The sequence below is a fragment of the Triticum aestivum genome, chromosome 3D (genome assembly GCF_018294505.1).
Source record: "Triticum aestivum cultivar Chinese Spring chromosome 3D, IWGSC CS RefSeq v2.1, whole genome shotgun sequence".
NCBI classification, from domain to species: domain Eukaryota; kingdom Viridiplantae; phylum Streptophyta; class Magnoliopsida; order Poales; family Poaceae; genus Triticum; species Triticum aestivum.
In genome coordinates this window covers 12,682,690-12,703,573 of record NC_057802.1, presented here as the reverse complement: position 1 = coordinate 12,703,573, position 20,884 = coordinate 12,682,690, and the positions used below count along the sequence as shown (strand labels likewise).

At 44.8% G+C, this 20,884-nt stretch overlaps 2 protein-coding genes across 2 annotated transcripts; one reads left to right on the top strand and one right to left on the bottom strand.

Annotated features, from left to right (window-relative positions):
* Positions 1 to 2,841: 2,841 nt before the first annotated feature.
* LOC123073760 (receptor-like protein EIX2) lies at positions 2,842 to 6,191 on the top strand. The gene has a single exon (XM_044496800.1). It carries the CDS (start codon positions 2,868 to 2,870, stop codon positions 5,964 to 5,966), a length of 3,099 nt encoding a protein of 1,032 aa, XP_044352735.1. The 5' UTR covers positions 2,842 to 2,867; the 3' UTR covers positions 5,967 to 6,191.
* A 7,678-nt stretch (positions 6,192 to 13,869) lies between these two features.
* LOC123073759 (putative ripening-related protein 7) lies at positions 13,870 to 14,345 on the bottom strand. Its single transcript, XM_044496799.1, has one exon. The coding sequence runs from the start codon at positions 14,343 to 14,345 to the stop codon at positions 13,920 to 13,922; it is 426 nt and encodes a 141-aa protein (XP_044352734.1). The 3' UTR covers positions 13,870 to 13,919.
* Positions 14,346 to 20,884: the final 6,539 nt, after the last annotated feature.

Genomic DNA, 20,884 nt, shown 5'->3' with positions numbered 1-20,884 from the left:
CGTATTCACTGCCTGTTTCATATCCACCCGCAATTTTTTGGAAAGGATTGAGCCCCATCACCTGATACCTTGCACTCGTATAAAAAAACTAGAGAAAATTCCCAGACCAGATTTTTATTTAGAGCTCAAAGTTCAGTTAGGCAAGCAGCAAAAGTAAAATGTAAACCCATGAATCTTTTAAAGCAAGTAACATGGGAAAGAATTCCAGAGTAACAAGTAACAGTACTTTGTATTGATAATATCTGCAGTCTCAGATTGATATCTGTTGGTGTCTAGCCTACTCACTGAACCACGGCGATCACCGGAGACAACGAAGAAACAAGAGAGAGAGGGGACACGTGGTTTCCCGGCGCACAAACGCCTCCGGCCGCACGAACAGCCCCTTGTATTTCCGGCGAGCTCGAACTCTGCCACACACACCACCCCACGGCGAGCACACATACACTCCGAGAGGCTACATCTCTCTCTGGCTCACTCTGCCCTGGCCTCACAGCCGAGTACACATTATATAGCACACTCACGCATCCATGCCAGTGGCCACACACCACCAACTAGCTAACTACATGCACGCACGCACGCACTACGTCTACTAACGCACAACTCGGCTAGCACACATACATGCAGCTAACAACCATGCATGCAGCCAACAAACAGCCCACGATCCGGCTGCTTCGCCCATGCTCGGCCGCACCATGCGCTAGGCCACACGCCTGAGTCTTTCATGCCAAGATTATCTCTAACAATATCTGCACTTTGTATTAGCAAGTAACAACTTACCTGCCACTTAGCATTTCAGAAGTCTGCAGTATGAAATTGAAATCTTTTAACGAGAAGATCTGGATATGGTCACCGACATAGTCGTGCCGTATATATGACAAGTCCGTGAGTGTACGGACCTGTCAGACCCTTCTACTAATCTGACAGGCAAGGGAAAAAACTACACTCAAATTGGAACGGGAAATTGGGGAGTTCGGCCCTGCTCAGATGAGCATCGCATATGGTGTATGTACTATGTACAGCAGTACATAGGGTTTTGACAATTGAGTGAAGTAGCTAGCTTAATTGACTAACTACGGCAACGCCCTAACGGTAACAGTGTAAGGAAACGATCTAGACCAGCCGAGCTGCGATATAGGCGGAGAAGCAGGGACAGCCACCAGATTCAACACTTCATGCATCTTTAATCTTCAGTTAGACAGGACCAGTCTCTACGAGCTGTGTGGGTGGTTGTGCGTGGAACCAATGTGGATAAGGTGCCACATCATATCTCAAACATCCTTTTTGGCCGCAAGAAATATTGTGATCTACATTTTTTGCCGGCAAGAGAAAAAAAACACCGGCACAGCAAAATGATGTACTTCTATCTTACGCGATCGCTGCCTGTTTCATATTCAGCAAGTACATAAAGGGCTGAGCCCCATCGCCCTTCCTGTTTAGTCCCAAAAATAAAATAATTAACCTATCTTCAGAAAGGGCTGAGCCCCATCGCCTGATGCTTTGCACTCGTGCACCCCTCCCCTTGATCACAAATATAAAAACTCACAGTGCAGAAAATGTAGGAGGAGCAACATCTTCAGTTGAACTCCTCGAGGACTCGCTGAATCTTGGCACAAGAGAATTTAACAAACAGGTATTAATTCTAAAAAGAACAACGAGCAGAAATGTCTCGTACTGAAATTGGCACAACAATTATCTAACAAACAGTTTATATAGACATAAAAGAACATACTGGTCAATACTAATTTGTTCGGGTGCCATAATCAAGCTTTCTACTTACTATAACTTGACTACAAGCTTACTGTAACTTGACTACAAGTTCCCAATATTGGAAACAAAATAATATAGCTCAGAGCTATCATAGTGGTAGCAGCCTAGCAGGTCAGGGAGTGAAATCTGCATTCCATATAGTAGAAAATCATTTGTTCGGGTGCCATCATCAAGCCTTGTACTTACTGTAACTTGAGTACAAGTTCCTCATAGTAGAAACATATAAATAGGTAGCTCAGAGCCTATAGCAGGTAAAGGAGAGAAATCTGCACATCCATATGCAACAGGAAAACAGCTCACCACAAGCCACTGGTGCAGTAACTCCTTTCATTAGCCAGAAAGACCTTACATTTTGATGAACTTGTGACTTGGGAGTGCTCTACAGATCAGATTCTTGATGTTTCTCCAAACAGGACCCTTCCAAATTTCAGGCTTCAAAATAAGGAGTGAGAGGCCTGCTTCAATATGCCATTAAGTAAGTTGCGAAGCGCAATCCATGTTCTAACTTCTACCACTCACCAACAGTTGCCTGAATGTTGCATACAATGCGGCAACCCACTGCTTTCCTTTGCCAGCATTTCTTTCTTCTGCTTGTGATTTTGAGCACGGTTCAAAATCCGGCTAGGTAGTGTTGGGGCTACAGACTAAAGTATGTCATTTTGTGCTACTTGGGGCACATTCCGTTAATTCTGCTCTTGTATGTTGTTTGAAGTTCAAAACTATAGATTTCCAACGAAATTGTCAAAAAAGAAAAAAAATGGTCAGATTTGGAATAGTAACTAGCCCTGCTCCAGCGTGCACGCTTCAGATACAACCGAAATGGGTGATTTTGACAGTACCGTGTGGTTGCAGTCAGGCAACTAGTCGAGTGGCTGGTGACTCCTAACATAGTCTGGCCACAAATTTGTCTGAACCAAACTTGATTCAGTTCCCTGAAGGACGGCTACTTTGACCGTAGACTCCATGAGTCTAGGTATATTCTGGCCAAACATCTCCGGTAGTATGGCTCTGGTACGTACCTAAATACTAATAAAACTGGGCCTGTAGCATACTCTAGTGTGCATGCTTTGCTTCCCCAGCTAGAAGCTCGTTCTTCCAGCATGTCTCGCACAACCAATCTCTTGCTCACTCTCATCACCATAAGCATATTTCCATTCTTCACAAATGGTGCACTACAACCCCAGCATCAGCACGCCCATGACGGCGGCTGCATCCCTGCCGAGAGGGCTGCCTTGCTCTCCTTCAAAGAGGGCATTACAAGCAACAACACCAACCTCCTCGCCTCGTGGAAAGGACAGGACTGCTGCCGGTGGAGAGGCATCAGTTGCAGCAACCGAACTGGCCATGTCATCAAGCTCCATCTTCGCAATCCGAATGTGGCTCCCGACCACTATGGCTACCATGATGCATGTGCTGATGCCAGTGCTTTGTTCGGCGAGATAAGTCCCTCTCTACTTTCCTTGAAGCGTCTAAAGCACCTCGACCTCAGCATGAACTGTTTACTAGGGACAAATAGCCAAATACCTCATTTGCTGGGTTCCATGGGGAACTTGAGATACCTTAACCTCTCTGGCATACCATTTACCGGTAGGATGCCTTCTCATCTTGGTAATCTGTCTAAGTTGCAGTATCTTGACCTTGGTTATTGTCCTGCTATGTACTCAACGGATATCACCTGGTTAACAAAGCTACCTTTCTTGAAGTTCCTTAGCATGAGGGGAGTAATGCTCCCAGGGATAGCTGACTGGCCTCATACCCTGAATATGATTCCATCTCTGAGGGTTATAGATCTTTCTAACTGTCTTCTTGATTATGCAAACCAATCACTTCAGCACGTTAATCTTACAAAACTTGAGAAGCTTGACTTGTTCAATAATTATTTTGAGCACTCACTCGCATCTGGTTGGTTTTGGAAAGCGACAAGCCTCAAGTACCTCGACCTTGGAAATAACAAACTATTTGGCCAGTTCCCTGACACACTAGGAAATATGACGAACCTTCAGGTGCTTGATATTTCAGAAAATTGGAACCCTCATATGATGATGGCAGGAAACCTGGAGAATCTTTGCGGTTTGGAAATCATTGACCTCTCTTATAATTATATAAATGGAGACATAGCAGTGTTGATGGAGAGTTTGCCACAGTGCACACGGAAAAAATTGCAGGAGATGGATTTAAGATACAACAATTTCACTGGAACTCTGCCAAACTTGATCAGTGACTTCACCAGGTTGAGGATACTGAGCCTGAGCGGAAACAACCTTGTTGGTAGTATACCACCATGGCTTGTGAATTTGACACGCTTAACAACCCTTGAACTCTTTAGCAATCACCTCACCGGAAGTATACCACCATGGCTTGGGAATCTGACATGTCTAACCTCCCTTGAACTCGGTGACAATCTCCTCACCGGAAGTATACCAGCCGAGTTTGGGAAATTGATGTATCTGACCATTTTGGACCTCTCAAGTAATCATCTCAATGAAAGTGTACCCGCTGAAATAGGCTCCCTTGTTAATTTGATTTTTCTGGACCTAAGCAACAATAGCTTTACTGGTGTGATCACGGAAGAACACTTGGCAAATCTAACAAGTTTGAAGCAAATAGACTTGTCTTTAAACAATTTCAAGATTGCCCTGAATTCAGATTGGCGTGCTCCCTCTACACTGGAATCTGCATGGTTTGCATCTTGCCAGATGGGTCCTCTGTTTCCACCTTGGCTTCAGCAGCTGAAAATCACTGCACTTGACATTTCAACCACTTCTCTAAAGGGTGAGTTTCCTGATTGGTTTTGGTCCGCATTTTCAAATGTCACATATCTGGACATCTCTAACAACCAAATAAGTGGCAACTTGCCAGCACATATGGATAGCATGGCTTTTGAAAAACTCTATCTCCGTTCGAACCGGCTTACTGGACCAATACCTACGTTGCCAACAAACATCACCCTGTTAGACACCTCCAACAATACATTTTCAGAAACAATACCATCAAACCTTGTAGCGCCACGACTTGAAATATTGTGTATGCATTCAAATCAAATTGGCGGCTACATTCCAGAATCTATTTGCAAATTGGAACAACTGATTTATCTGGATTTGTCGAACAATATTTTGGAGGGTGAAGTTCCTCAATGTTTTGACACCCACAACATAGAGAATCTTATACTCAGCAACAACAGTTTATCAGGAAAAATACCAGCATTTTTGCAGAATAACACAAGTCTGGAGTTCTTGGATCTGTCATGGAATAAGTTCTCTGGAAGATTACCTACATGGATAGGAAACCTGGTCTATTTACGTTTTCTCGTACTGAGCCACAATGAATTTTCTGATAATATTCCAGTCAACATAACAAAGTTGGGGCATCTTCAATACTTGGATCTATCACACAACAACTTCTCTGGTGCAATACCTCGGCATCTGTCAAACCTAACATTTATGACAACATTACAAGAGGAATCCAGGTATATGGTTGAAGTTGAAGTTGATTCCATGGGAGGTACTACCGAATTTGAAGCTGATAGCTTAGGACAAATATTGTCAGTAAATACAAAAGGGCAGCAACTTATATATCATAGAACACTTGCCTATTTTGTGAGCATTGATTTATCATGCAACTCCTTGACTGGTAAAATTCCTACAGACATCACTTCGCTTGCTGCACTAATGAATTTGAATTTATCATCAAACCAGTTGAGTGGACAAATTCCAAACATGATTGGCGCCATGCAGTCATTAGAATCACTCGACCTCTCTCAGAATAAACTTTATGGTGAAATCCCATCGAGCTTGACAAATCTGACATCTCTGAGCTACCTGGACCTGTCCTACAACAGTTTGTCTGGAAGGATACCCTCTGGCCCCCAACTTGACACCCTCAATATGGACAACCAGACACTTATGTACATCGGCAACAATGGACTTTGTGGGCCTCCTGTCCACAAGAATTGTTCTGGAAATGATGCTTACATCCATGGCGATCTCGAGAGCAGCAAGGAAGAATTTGACCCACTGACCTTTTACTTTGGGCTTGTGCTAGGATTTGTGGTGGGGCTCTGGATGGTGTTTTGTGCACTGCTGTTCAAGAAGACATGGAGAATTGCTTATTTCCGGCTCTTCGACAAGGTGTACGATCAAGTTTATGTATTTGTGGTTGTGAAGTGGGCAAGCTTCGCAAAGAAAACAGATGAAGAATAACCAATTTCTCTGAAGGAGGTAGTGTTTGTGCTGCAACCTATTGAATGAAAGGTCTGGAATATTAACCAGGGTGTGGAAGATCTCCAGAAGCATGTGTTATACGTGTTTGTACCTCTATCTAAATAAAAATGAACATGTGTAGCTCTTCTGATACATTTATGACCTCACTATGGTCGAACTATTGTCGTAAATGTAAGAATTCAGTATTGTTTATAATCTTGTAAGTCCTACTATTCTTCTGGACTGTAATAATGAGGGTGGTCTTTCCCTGAATAATTTGAGCACTTTCTGGATTTACAACAAGTTAGTTTATATTTTTTGCATGATGGGTTTGTCATCTGGACTAAATTAACTGTAGAAATCCCTGCAAAACTTCAGTTTATAATCTTGCACTTGTACTCTATGATACACTCTCTGACTTTCTGACTTGTACAATGTGTTTGGTGTTGGACCTGGGTTTGTTTCGTAGGTTTCAAGTATTTATTTGTAGCTTGAAACGTGTGCAGTGGAAATGTCCTTGACTGCGCAATCCTGAAATGTTAATGTCAATCAGCAGCAAGTGTAATTTAACAAGATTTAGACTTAAGCAAGTGTATGTGGTTACTCTGAATGATGGGAAAACAGAGAAATACTGTAAGTAAGCGAGTTGATTCAAGAGAAATTAGCTAACCAGCAATTGCAAGGTGACACCGTGCCCTCTCGCGCTCCCGTTTCCTCCTCTCGATCCGCAATTTGCCTCGTGTTCGAGGCCATGGCCATGCACAAGCTTCAGAGGCTCACTGTGGAGTGCTACGCAAAAGCAGATCGAGCGGCAAGGTGGTGACATACTTGAGGGCATCGAGCATGTGGAAAGCATCGTGTCATTCAAGGTGAATATATACGAGGAGAACGACTTTACTCCTCATCAGTATACGCTGCAGGCTAGAACTGGGACCTGGAGAGTATCGAAGCCGCGCTCAGGCAGGCAATCAGCAAGCATCGGGGGGTTCCTGATATTCGCATTCAGTCCATGTAAACATGGTACGGATAGAAAACCCTCCATCCATGCTTCATAAAAGACTTCGGTGTTGTTTAATTATTTGATACATGTAAGACTTACTATTCTTCTGGACTGTAATCATGAGGGTCTTGAGAGCGGCGATAGTACACACGAGCTCGCGTGCTCCTGGTAAGCGGACCAATAGTACAACGTGCACATGCAGGTGATATTAATGGATCGTGGAAATACGGGGTGGGTTTAAAAGTGTACGTAGTTATTATATATGCCTTGGTCGATACAGCGGGGTTACGGCGCGCGGCGTTGAGTGACGGGAATTGACGAATCGTTCCATTGGGACAGGATGGTTGGACTGCATGTACCATCCGATTTGTACAGCTCTCTCCCCACTCGTCTTCCACCCCCGCCGCCAACAAATGGAACACACACACACACACACACCAAGGTTCAAATGCTTTTGCTCGAAGATATCTTTAGATGTGTTTTGCTCAGCTCATTTGAGGAAGCATTGCTCTGTAATACAAGCTTTTCTTCTTTATCCCTAGCAGGGTTATGTAATTCACACTGTGTTATGTGCATGAGCTGAAATATATGGCGATTTTGGCGCCTTTCTCTGTTAAAAAAACATGGGGGGTCTGACAGGAAGATGGCATCTGAAGTGGGTTTTTTTTTTGCAAATAGCATCTGACGCGTTGTAGTAGTGTGTACTGATTTGTATTTACCTTGGCAATTTTGAAAATGTATTGTAGTGGTCCATGACATTCGTGAGCGAATTTTTTCTCTCTATAACACGACAAGTTTGAAAGAATTTCTATGGGCCACACAACAAATTCGGAACATCATGTTTCCCATCACATGGCCAATTTTAGAAAAATTGTAACTATGACACAACAATTTTACGAATTCTGCTTTCTAAATCACGGCAACATCTTGAAACAAAATTATAGTTATCTCATGGCAATTCTCGAAATAAATTGTGTTTTCTAATCATGGAAAATGTTAAAATAAATAGTATACGACCATGGTACCTTAACATATATCGCCACGTTTTGTTAACATGGCAAATGCAGGTATTCATTTTTTAATCAGACCATGGCAAATGCAGGTTTTTCTTTTGAATCGGACCATGGAAAATGCAAAAAATTGTACTCGTCATTGTAGCTACCATGGCAAATTATCTTTTTTTAACCATGGCATATTTTTTATAGATACCTTGGCAATTCTCGAACATGTGGCAACTTTCTCTTCTGTAGCATGGAAATTCTTAAATTTGTCGTGTTTCTAGAGACAAAATTCCTTTTTTTTTCATGTGCCAATGACAAAATCCTAAATTTGCCATCTTTTTAAACAAAAAAATTTCTTTAAATTTGCCATGATTTGCATTGTTTTTAAGAGTATGATGGTACATATTTGCGTACACATCATGCTACACAATTGATGTGTTTTGTTCTTTCTCAACATCATGGCAAGTGGTGTCATGGTAATTTTTACACACATTTGTCATTTTTGCCATGTTGTGATATTTTTGCTTTGACTACTTATGATGTTTTCTTCACCTCCAACTATGTACATGACATGACATTTTACTTGGTTTTTTAGGTATATTTTTGACATGGCAAAATTCTCTGTTTTCTTTTTCATGGGCAGTTCAAGTTTTGTACTACATCTATATAATAGTCATGGCAAACTTCAATATGTTTTTTCCATGGCACCGTACGTAGTTGTTCTACATCTATATAGTTACCATGCAAAAATCAAGATCTTTCTTGCCATGCTAGCTTAAGTTTTGTAATACATATATAGACATGTCATGGCAAAAAAAATTAAAGATGTTTCTGCCATGTCATGTTAATTTGTGATATTTGTTCATTAAATGAAAATTACTTGCTTTTTAGCTATAAAGTAGCCATGGAAAAGCTTTCTGATGTTTTGGGATGGGCAATTTAAGGTTCATATTACATTTCAATAATTGTACTTATGGCTAAAAAATATTTGACTACGGCAAATTTATTGTAGTGACCATGGCATCTTTACTTGTGGCTACAATCAAAAAAAAAAGGAACATAGCACGTCAAATTTATTGTACAAAATATATGAATTTTGCCATGTCGTTAATTGCCATCATTTAGAAAACATATATAGGGAAGTGAATCTGTCATGACATGAAAAGCATAACAGAAATTTTTGAAGTTGCCTTGGTCCACTATCTAGTTTTGCCTGCAAAGTCATACAAAAAGAAAATATTTTTCACGGTGTAAAAATAGTAGGGGTGTTTTAAGAATTGCCATGTGTTGTAGAGAAAGAAAATCATGAATTCCCATGTGACCACTTTTATCTACTTTGTAGCCACTTTTATCTAGTACTTTGTATTAATTTCCTCGCTGGAGCGCACAAGCACTGCTTCCGTGACGCCGGTCGTAAACAGCAAAAGCGGCTCACCTTAACCCTTGTTGGTGTACCTGCGGGTACCCCTTGGTACATTCCCCCCGTGCCGTGACAATCAAACGGACGTCTGAACGCCCAACTCTGCCATATACGTATACCCTATTAAATGTGCCGTACAGAGCCAACAGTACAACGTACTTCCGGCATCCCCAAACCCAATTCGATGGCTGTCGATACCAGGAGCGCACGCGCTCGTCCGCGCCTACTAATTTTCGTGAGGGTCTTTCCCTGAATAGTTTGAACATTTCCTGTGGTTGCAACGTGACGAGTTAGTTTTGATTTGTTGCATGACGGGTTTGTCATCTGTACTAAATCTGTTGTAGAAATCCCTGCTGAACTGGAGTTTACAATCTTGTACTACCTGCACTCTGTGATGTAGGGTACGAACGAGTACAATGTGTTCGGTCTTTATCTATCTGGGTTGGAGTTGGCCCGCGGTATGTTTCATAGATTTCAGATTTTTATTTGTAATAGCTTGAAACGTGTGCTGTAGAAATGTCATTGACTGTGCAATCCTCAAATGTTAATGTCAATCAGCAGCAAGTAGTACTAAGTGGAATTTAACAAGATTTAGACTTAAGCAATTGTATCTATGTGGTTACTCTGAATGATGGTGAAACAGAGAAATACTGTAAGTAGGAGAGCTGACTGAAGATAGTACCCGCGCGGAGCTCCTCCCCGGCGCTGGGTTTGCCTCCTCGGGCTCGCGGCTCGCCCTTGCCTTTGTCGCGTGCGGCCACCGGTGGCGGTGGGTGGTTCACCGCCGTCGGGTAGCGCACACCCGCGGCCGTGATGGGCCGACCCAGTTCGGCGTCTGGCGGGTCCAGCTTTCTAGATTTTTTTCCCCCTTCTTCTTGTTTTCCGGTTTGGGTTATGGGTGTACAAATGTACACCAAAAAAATTCTGCGAAAAAATGTTATACAAAGTGCCAAGTGGGTACTGTGACTAGCGTGTGTGCACAACGTTACCTAGTAGCCAATTAGGCAGCAGCCCAATTTTCCATACGATCTTCTGATTCTAACAATTCTTGCACTGAAAAAAACATGAATTTTAAAGACATTCATAGGTTGAAAAAAATGTTGAATAATTTTAATAAATGTAAAAAACGCCCATGGGTGTTTTATTAAATGTTCAGAAGTTCTAACTCATTAAGTTTTCTGTAAAATTCACAAATTTTTGAATCATGGATTTTAAAATGGCGTTGTATGTATAAAAAATGTTCATGAAATGTTTAGAAAATGACATGAACTTTAGAATATGTTCACAAACTTTAGAAAAGTGTTTATGAAGTTTGAAAGCATTCATGGAGTTATGAAAATGTTCATGCACAATGCACTCTTTTCATCTAAACTTTTATGGTCGCCGTCGAGAGGGTAAAGGAATACAGAGATCACACAACCCATCGATAGGTGTTCTGATGCACTTTTAAATTTCTATTAGTCTGTTTCTAAATTTTTGAGCATAGAAGAACTCATAATATATGTTCACGTTGCCTCTTGGGAAAAGCGATTGTGTAAAACCGAAGAAAACTTCGCAAATAAAGAAACCAAAGAAAACTGCACCGTTCGTTTATAAAGATGAAACATGGGCAATGCTACGCGTCGGCCAGCCAATAATTTTAAAAGATCCACCGCCTCACGAGCCAATGGATTCAATGTGAGATGACCGTCATATTTAGCTACGAGCTTTGCAACATGGATGATGTTGTGCTCGGACATTTGCAACAGAGTTTATGTTACAGAACTTTTGCAACAAAGGTATTGTTGCAGATTTTTTTTTGTTTTTGCAAAGGAGCTAATATTGCAGAATTTTTTATCTTCACCTTTAAATAGGGGTTATGAAAGAGAGTTTTGCAACATCAATGATGTTGCAGAAATCTTTCATGCAACAGGGAGGATGTTGCAAGAAAAAAAAATCACTGTTGGTCATTCGCCGCAAGCTCTCGTCAAACGGCGATGAGGAAGTAGTGACGCCACCCGTCCCCGCCATCGCACCGCTGCCGACGAGCGCCGAGCTCCGGTCAGGTTGCCTTTTTTTAGAGAAAAGGCATTGGCCGAGCCCGAGAAAAGGCTCGAACCTAGCCCGACTTTGAATTAACAAAGCCATCAACCGGCCAGGAGTACATAGGAATTACAAAACAGAGAAAAAAAGCAATGCAGAATAAGATACATAGTGCTGCGAGGAATGACTCAAAGGCTACAGATGGGGGGCAACGGTTTTTTTACCCGCAAAAAAAAAAGATAGCCCCTCCTCTTTGCCGTTTGCCAGCAGATGGCAAAGAATCTTTGCCGTCTGCCAGCAGACGGCAAAGAAATGACAGATGGCAAAGACCTTCTTTGCCGTCTGCCAGTTCTTTGCCGTCTGCCAGACGGCAAAGAAGGTCTTTGGCAGACGGCAAAATCCTTGATTCCAGTAGTGAAAGACGCAAAGGAGTGTACCCTCTATCCTTGACGTCCACTCTTGCATCAAAGTTAATGCAAGAAAATTTATGTTTTCTGTTTCCCTCAAATAGAAAGACAATTAAACTCGAAACTTTGCAGATCAACATTACACGAGTACTATAACGTGAACAGTTTTGGATTTTTTTAGTGCAAGATGTTATGTTATAATCCAAATTCAACTATAAAGATAAAGACTAACTTCTGACGAGCGAACGGAGCGAGGCCCGATCAGTATTGACTAAGGTCACCTGTATTATATATATATATTCTTTGTAAGCCACCGCACGGGATGAGTTGGTCAGCTGTAAATCCCCGGCGTTTGTAACCTCCCCCGATATAGTGAAGATTTGCTGGCTGGGACCCATTTTTTCCCTTCGTGTTGGAGGGGTTTTCCACGTAAAATTGTGTGTCTCCTGCTTGTTTTCGTTCTTGGTCGTTTGATTTGCCTGCCGTATCTCTAACACAACATACATTTTTAAAACCGATACAATTCATTCGGAATATGAAATTTGACAAATTTATAAAAAAATCAAAAATATTTTATTCAATGAATAACACTTGTGTATAGTCGATTTGCAAAGTTTTACTAGGAGTTGTTTTAGCTTTATGCTTTCTCGCATCTGTGACACTTGTGGATAGCACAAATCTTGACACAAACTGAATGATCTAGATAGATGATACACTGGTACGGGGTGGGGGGGTGGGGAGGGTGTGTGCAAAACAACCTTTTCAGCTTTCTGCTCTTCCGTGTCTGTGATGTAAGTTTTGCTACATATACAGGGGATTGCAGGCCAAGGGGGGTTACGGGGTGGGAACGTGCAAACGTGGAGGTTTATAATTGGGATTAGGCGAGGAAGGGGTCCACCCCCGCAGATCATTTGATCGTGCAGTTTCCATTAAATTTGTAGCTGTGCATTTAATCTATAAAAAATGTTTAAAATGGTCAAGTATTTAAAAATTTAAATTTTAGATAATATTCACAAGTTATAAAAAGTGTTCCTGAATTAAAAATAACTGCAAATTTAGGAAAATGCAAATACTGATTATACAAATTTTATGAGCAAATAAAAGTGCATCCGTATGCAATCTTTACAACCAAGACACAATGGATGTTCATTAGCTTTTACATGTGCCCAATCATAAAAGTTTCAACCCAAGTAAATTGTGCCCACTCAGACAAGTTGTCCATGCCTCTCCCCTCATCACCCTGTCGCCAGCTCTTGCAGCCTCTGCCTCTGATACCTCTGTCGGCAAGCGCTTCAATATCTTTGCAAGGACAGCTTGCATGACCTTTGCCACATTGGGATCCAACTCGTCCATCTTGATGGTCAACATTTTGGTTTCCTCTAAAGCGGCCGCGAGCTCAAACCACCTCTCTTCGAGCTTGGTCTTCTTTTCTTCGAGCTTTGTCTTTTGATTTTCAAGGTTGATCTCTTTCTTCACCGCCGCCATGAAGATGTCAAACCTCTCCACCTTCTTTTCCTCCTTGGTTCCATGGCGATTGACACATGCCTCCTCCTTATTGTCCAAGAAGCCCTCGAGCTTCTGCGTCATCCTGTCCACCGCCCCTTCTCTCAAACCTCTCCCGGATTTGCATTAGGTCTGCGGGAAATTGGAACCCGAAGGTCTGCGGGAAATTGGAACCCGAACGTGTCTGCGAATGCTTGTGCCATCACATTGGATGGTAAAAAAGATCCTGACAGGTCGGCCCGGACGTTTTCAGGCATTTTAAGGCACGAGATGCCCTAGGTATGCAGTGCTCAAAGGGACAACGAGCTGAGACTGAGATCACCTTAATCTGAGCTACAACTTACACTGCTTAATGGTCACAAATAAGTAGATTACCCACATACACCATGCATACGAGCACGTAATTTATCACATTATTATTCAGCTACTTCTGCCTCTTAGACGGTCGGGCAAATAGTAAATAACGCTGACACATTAAGAGATTCATACATATCCCAGTTACAGACTTCAACCTGAAACTTGAAAGCAAATAACTCGATCCACCGTGATCACCAGCCGGAGCTGAAGGATCGACCGACACCATGCATGCATATGTTTGATTTAGGAGTCCAGGTCCGACCATTTGATGTCCACCTGGCCGAGGCTGGTGTCAAGATGGAAGTTCTTCCAGATATGGGACGAGGCGCCCACCTCGTTGTCGCAGCCGGCGCACTCATCAACTACCTTGGCGTCTATGCCGATATTGGAAGTGTCGACGATGCGGATCGTCCTGCCGCACCGTGCCCCGCCTGCGTACCACTCCGAGGACAGCGACACCACGAACTCATCGTCGCTGTGGTACTGGCCGTCGCAAGACGCCGGCCCGCCGCCCCCCTCTCCTTCCTGGAAGCCGTTCACCGTCATCACCGCCGGAACGTTCTGTCGAAGCTCGAACTTACCTTCCGCGGGGTGCCTGGAAACGGCGCACGACACCTGCAGAAAAACTAGGATGCCGAAAATCACCGCGGCATTGGTCGTGCTCGCCATGGCAGCTGAGGCCGTGCTTGCGTTTATAAGCTAGCTAAGCCTGCTCTGTGCTCTTTGCTTTCTCAAGGCTGTTGGTTGGAACTAGTTTATATACGCTCCTGCTGCAGCCTGCAGACAACGCGAGGGGCAACAACACGAGGTGCATGCCGTCCTCGTGTGTCTCGTCTAAGAAATAAGAATCCCGTCAAAGGCCTGCAGACAAAGCAGCGCCTCACTCCTGATGTCACCAATTCTGTTCCTACGAAGGCTGTTACGTACAAATAGATCGATGAGTAAATCAAAAAATTGAATTGTAAGGGTTCCAAGCGGAAACCGCCACCTGCCACACTGAAAGTTAATTTTTATAAATCAATTCAAATTCAAACTTTTCTATAATTAACACAGACCATTTGAAGCCCCATGGTCAAATTCGAGTACTTTTTTAGTTGTTTTATTATTTTCTAAGCATTAACTGATTTACCAGCACTAAAAAGGTAAGAACACAATTTCTTTCAATATATCACTCAAACAAGCTCCGAAATTGACGAAAATTAGCATGCTGTCTTCATATGATCCATGTAGAGTGTGGTAAAAATTTAAAATCATTATGGCAAAACTTGGTGCACTTCATGTACAAATCAAACACTCTCGGACGTGGTGTAAGGGTTTCAAACGGAAACCCCACTTGCCACATTGAGTGTGGAAAAAAAATCAAGGTCAACCAACAAAATAGCTTTCGATTCACATGCAAACTTGACACGTTCCCTCTAGAAACCTAATTTCTTCCTCCGGGATGGTCCTGTTTGTAAGCAGTCTGCGCGAAAACTTTCACGAAACATTATCATGTTTTTTACCACAGCCTCTAGGGGTCATGTCAATATGTCATGACACCATGCGAAGTTTCATGATTTTTGGGGGTTGATTGAATTTTTGAGAATTAGAATACTCTTACCACAGCACATAACATAAGAAATTACTTACTCGGTGACTCTCCCACTATTACCATTTTGTACATAACACAAGAAAATATTTACTCTGCGAGTCTGCGACTTTACCATGGTTGCCACGTAGTACATATAACCCAAGAAATTACTTACTATGTTAAGATGTTGGCTTAGCATTGCGTTCAAAGTATGAAGATCTGCCGCCGGAAGGACCGATGTATATCCGAGATACCAAAGCATCATGGTTGATGTTCATAGAGAGTAAAGAAGGGTGTCGTCTTGATCACCCATTGGGTACGACCTATTCTACCAGAATGGAGCCAGTGGCCACCATTAGCTCCATTTACATGGGCATGCACTGATAAAGAAATGAAGATAAGTCTCAAAACAATGGTTAACTCGCTCTGTCTAACCATTTGTTTGTGGATGCCTAAATATGCTCATTCTCAGTTTAGTGGGAGATAACTTGAACAAAGAGCCTCAAACCGAACTATTAAATACAGGATCTCTATTTGACAATAGTGCAGATGACATTGGCTGCAGTTTGAAAACGTCCACAAAGTATGTTTGAGCAACTTGCAATGATTTATATAGATGCGAGAGGGGTATGAAATGGTAGTACCTTTTCAATTTGTCGAAAACAACCCGTACACATGAGAAGCAAGCCGAACGAGGTAGCCCTTCAATGAAGTTCGGAGTTACCATTTCCCATGCTTGCGTAGGCAGCGGCAATGGCTGCATGAATCCTAGATATTTGGCATGCTCATGGACCCATCAGCAGATTCACATTGCTAGTCATTGTGTGTGTTAGAAGGGAGAGAGGGATTTGGTGGAATTGTGGATGTATTGCTTGAGACTCGTGGGCATATATATAGGAGTACAATCATCTACTTGGAGTACAAGACAAGCCAGAACAAATCCTAGTCTATCTCGTCTTTCCTAATAAACATTATACTCAACATCCCCCCGCAGTCACAACGGTAGCGACGCAGACGGTGAGACTGGAGTAGAATTTGAAGGCAAGCCGACTGACCCCCCCCCCCCCCACACACACACACACACAGTCGTAACGGTCGATGCATCGCAAAGTCGTGGCTGGAGTGAAAACCGACGAGGTTGCTCAAGCAGGCGGTAGCCCTTTGTGCCGTTGTCGAGGTAGCCGAGAGCGTGGGTGGTGGAGCCGTGGTCGAGGTAGCCGTGCGAAGAATGCCGTGGTCGATGTCGAGTCGGGGTGGCCGGTGTCGAGGAAGTCGCCGTGGAGCCGCGGGCGCAAGGTGGCGCCGAGTTAGTCATGGGCGTAGTGGTGTCGATAGTGGTGCGCCGGGAAGAAGATGTTGTTGACGACGCATCGCGGCGGGTTTGCCAAGCCCGGAGACACATCATGGACGAAGGCACGCACCGGTGTTGCTAGCACCGGGCATGCGTAGACGGACGAAGACAAAGTTGACGAAGCGCCGCACCAAGCTTGTCAGGCCCGGGGACACGTCGTGGACGAAGGCACGCAACGGTGTTGCCAGCACCGGGCATGCGTAGACTGGGACCTGCACGAGCTGTACGCCATGTCGAAGAAGTCGGAGAGGCCAGCAGAGAAGGACTCGACGACGGTTGCGGCGCCAATCGGCACAGGGCCAATGTCGCCCGCGGTTGTCGGAGTAGATGAAGCGGTCGGGGTAGATGACGGCGACGCTGGCGATGGGCTGGTGCTGGACGAAGATGAAGGGGGTGGACGGGCGGCTGCGGCGGCTACAGGGGTAGCGGCGGCGGCCGAAGAGGAGCGGCGGTGGCGGCGGCGGCGGCTATGCTCGAAGTAGGTGAAGAACCCTGACAGCGTGACGAAGACCAGCGCGGACGGTGGCGTTCCCGTGCCAAGGGAGATGGCGCGGCGCATACCACGGGAAGTCGACGCGCGGGGACGGCGAACTAGACCGCGGGCCGCGGCGTAGGGCCGGAAGGGGCGACACAGCGGCGGCAGGCGGGTCGGGCCGACGGCAGGAAGACCTCGGGGCGGCGGCGGGGACCGCAGGCTGCGACGCTGCGGCCCGAAGGGGCGACGCAATGGCGGTTCGCGAGTCGTTGCAGCCGCGGGACGGCCTTAGGACGGCGACGTGGACCGCGTGCCACGCTCGCTACGGCTGAATGGGGCGACGCAGCGGCGGCGCGAGGGTCGGTGCAGCCATGGGATGGCCTGGAGCGGATGGCCTCGGGCTGGGGGAGACTGCGGGCCGCGACACTACGACCCGAAGGAGAGACGCAGCGGTGACGCGGGTCAGTGCAGCCGAGAAAAGAACCACGGGGCGGCGGCGCAGCGGCCCGACGGGGCGACGCAGCGGCAGCCCGTTGCTCGATCGGTGGAGGGACGCGCTGAACTCGGAGACGATCTTCACGGGACCTGCGGAGGCGCGCGTAACCGGCGGGCCAGGTCGGTCGCGCGATGTAGATGAGGCGGATCGCGGCGGTGAGAGGGTGATCAATCCGATCGCGCGTGAGGTCGGGGACGCCGCTCGGTGGAGGCGTGGTGGCGGCGGAGTCCGAGATGAAGCCGGCGACGGCGGGCGGCAGGGCGGCTACGATTGGCCGCCGCATGGCGTGAGGCCGCCGGGTCGGGGTGATGCAGGAGTTCCGGTCGGAGCAGGGCGGCGATGGCGTAGATCGACGGGCGGGCCGCCGGATCGGGGCGACCAGCGGGCAGACGCGCGAGACCGCCGGGTCGATGAAGGAGCCGGTCGATCACGCCGATGTTGGAGTAGAGGTGCACGGGGTCAACGGGGGCGGTGGGCGACGCAAACCGATCAAGAATAGATCGGAAAACCGAAAAGAAACCGCGCGATCAAGATGACCGGCGAGAGAGAGAGAAAACCCCAGATCAAGGATCGGGAAAAAGACTCTCTAGGGCAGCCGATCAAAACAACCAGCGGACGAATCCTAGGTACGGGCGGCGCAGCCCCCGACGGCGGTCATGGAGGCCAACCGCCCCGGGGGCGGCGCGCAGAGCGGAAGCGACGGGTGGTGGCTAGTGTTGGATCGGTTAGACTGATACCATGTTATAAAGGAGAGAGGGATTTAGTGGACTTGTGATGTATTGCTTGAGCCTCGTGGGCATATATATAAAAGTACAATCATCTACTTGGAGTACAAGACAAGCCAGAACAAATCCTAGTCTATCTCGTCTTTCCTAATAAACATTATACTCAACAGTGTGGAACTAGTGTATTAGTGGTGTGCCTTTTATCTAACACGCCACTAATAATGTATACCACGCCTGCTGCACGCTAGATCACATTTACTAGTGGTGAGATACCCTAAGAAAAACTGGTGATGGAGTCTTAGCCAGCACCTTATGAGTAGAAGGCACTAGTAGAAAAGGGGGCTTTTGTTCCTCACCCCTTTAGTCCCGGTTCTTACACGAACCGGGACTAAAGGCCGTCCACGTGGACGCAGCCTGGAGCTCCACCTTTAGTTACGGTTGGTGTTACCAACTGGGACTAAAGGTATTTTTTTTTTGAAAAAAAAATTTGCGAATTTTTTTTAATTTTTTTTTAAATTTTCAAATTTCTGAATTATTTTAACCTCTAATCTCTAATCACCACTCCTCATCACTGCTCAATTTATCCTCTAATCTCTAATCACCCCTCATCATTCCAAATCATCTAACTTTCCGGACGGTCACCCATCCTCTCACTACTCCAGCCTGAGCACGCTTAACTTACGGGTTCTATTCTCCCTCGTTTCCAAGTCTGCACTTGTTGTTTTCCTGACAATAGTAAGATGTCAATTCTATTAATCCTCAGGAATTTAGCTTGAGCATAAAGTGACACATTTCACTGTTTGAGTTTGAAACTATTGTTTTAAAAAACAATAATTATTATTTAGTAACACTAATATTTCTGGAATAATTAGTTTGACCATTGTTTGACCACAGTTTGACCAGATTTGACCAAAATTCAAAAAAACTAAAATAATTATTTAGTAAAACTAATATTCTAGAATAATTAGTTTGACCATTGTTTGACCACAATTTGAATTTTTTTGAATTTTTTTGCCTCTCCAGATCTTAAAAGCCCCGTATCTTTTTTTCTGTTAGGTTTTTGAGGATTTTGAAAATGTTTAACGGGGTTCCCCCGATTAAATTCGGATGTAACTTTTCGAGTAGATGATTTTTCATATAAAAAACTTTTTCATCCGAGTTCGTATGCAAAAGTTGTGCCCATTTTAAGAAATTCCAGATAGATTTTGCAAATAAAGTCGAAATTCATATTTTTTTTGACATTTCCATCATTTTCTTTTGTTTTTTCTAAAACTGAAAAGGTGGTCCACGGCGGCGGGGGGGGGGGGGGGGGGTAGAGTTTGATGGGCCCTTTAGTACCGGTTCGTGCCATGAAGCGGTACTAATGCCTCAAAGCCCATTAGTACCGGTTGGTGGCACCAACCGGGACTAAAGGACTAACCTTTAGTACCGGTTGGTGGCACCAACCGGGACTAAAAGACTAACCTTTAGTCCCGGTTGGTGGCACCAACCGGGACTAAAAGACTAACCTTTAGTCCCGGTTGGTGCCACCAACCGGTACTAATGGGCATCGCACCCTTTAGTCCCGGTTCATGGCACCAACCGGGACTAAAGGGCCCAGGTGAACCGGGACTAATGCCTTAGCCGCACGAACCGAGACCAATGCTCACATTAGTCCCGGTTCGTGACTGAACCGGGACTAATGTGAATATTGCCCTGTGATGAAAGCCGTGTTTTGTACTAGTGAGGATAGCAATAGCGTGGCAGCAGATTATACATCACTGCTATTTTGACCAGATATTAGTGGTGTATTACTACTTTATTAGTGTGGGACACCACTAATAACTTCTACAGTTAATTACAGTTTTAGTACACAAACTTGCAGTGGGGGTACAATTTCATATAAGAACTTGCAAAACGACTCAAATTAGCCCCTAAACTTGCTCTGTGAGAACAAATTGATACAATTTAGTCTGAAACTTGCCATATTGGACAGGAGGCACGCACCGGCCAGTCCGATATTATGCATAGAGAGCTGGTAGTAGAAAACTTAAAAGCGACCCCTGAGGTTATGCAAAATATTACATTTGGACTACAACAGCACAAACCCTTTCGTCTGTTCGGGTTCGCCTGCCTGTTCGTTTCTCATCGGCCGCTCTGGCTGTTCGTTTCTCGTCCGCGACGAGCGACGGTGCTGCCTGCTTGGTCGCCACCAACGAGATCGTCGCTTGATGGAGCCACTTCCCCGGGGCATTGGCGAGTTTCCACCTGATTATGGTATGCACACTCCTGCTATGTTGGATGGTCCCCTATTTTGGACCTCTTATGGCTAGGGTTTTGATCGTGTTTGTTCAGAGGTATTCGTTCTTGATTGGCCCACTTAAACTAAAAATAGAAAATTAAAGACAAAAACTAAAAATTAATTTTAACAAAAACTCTAAACACAAAGATTAGGAATACTAAACTCCTCCCCGACAATGGCACTAGAAAAAGGATTTGATATCTACTTTTTATTGATCCGGTATTGGAACAGAAAAAAGTATCCTGCACATATTTCCCCAGAGGTGACCCTGGGTTATCGAACCCACGAGAGGAAGATTCCCTTGAAGCGA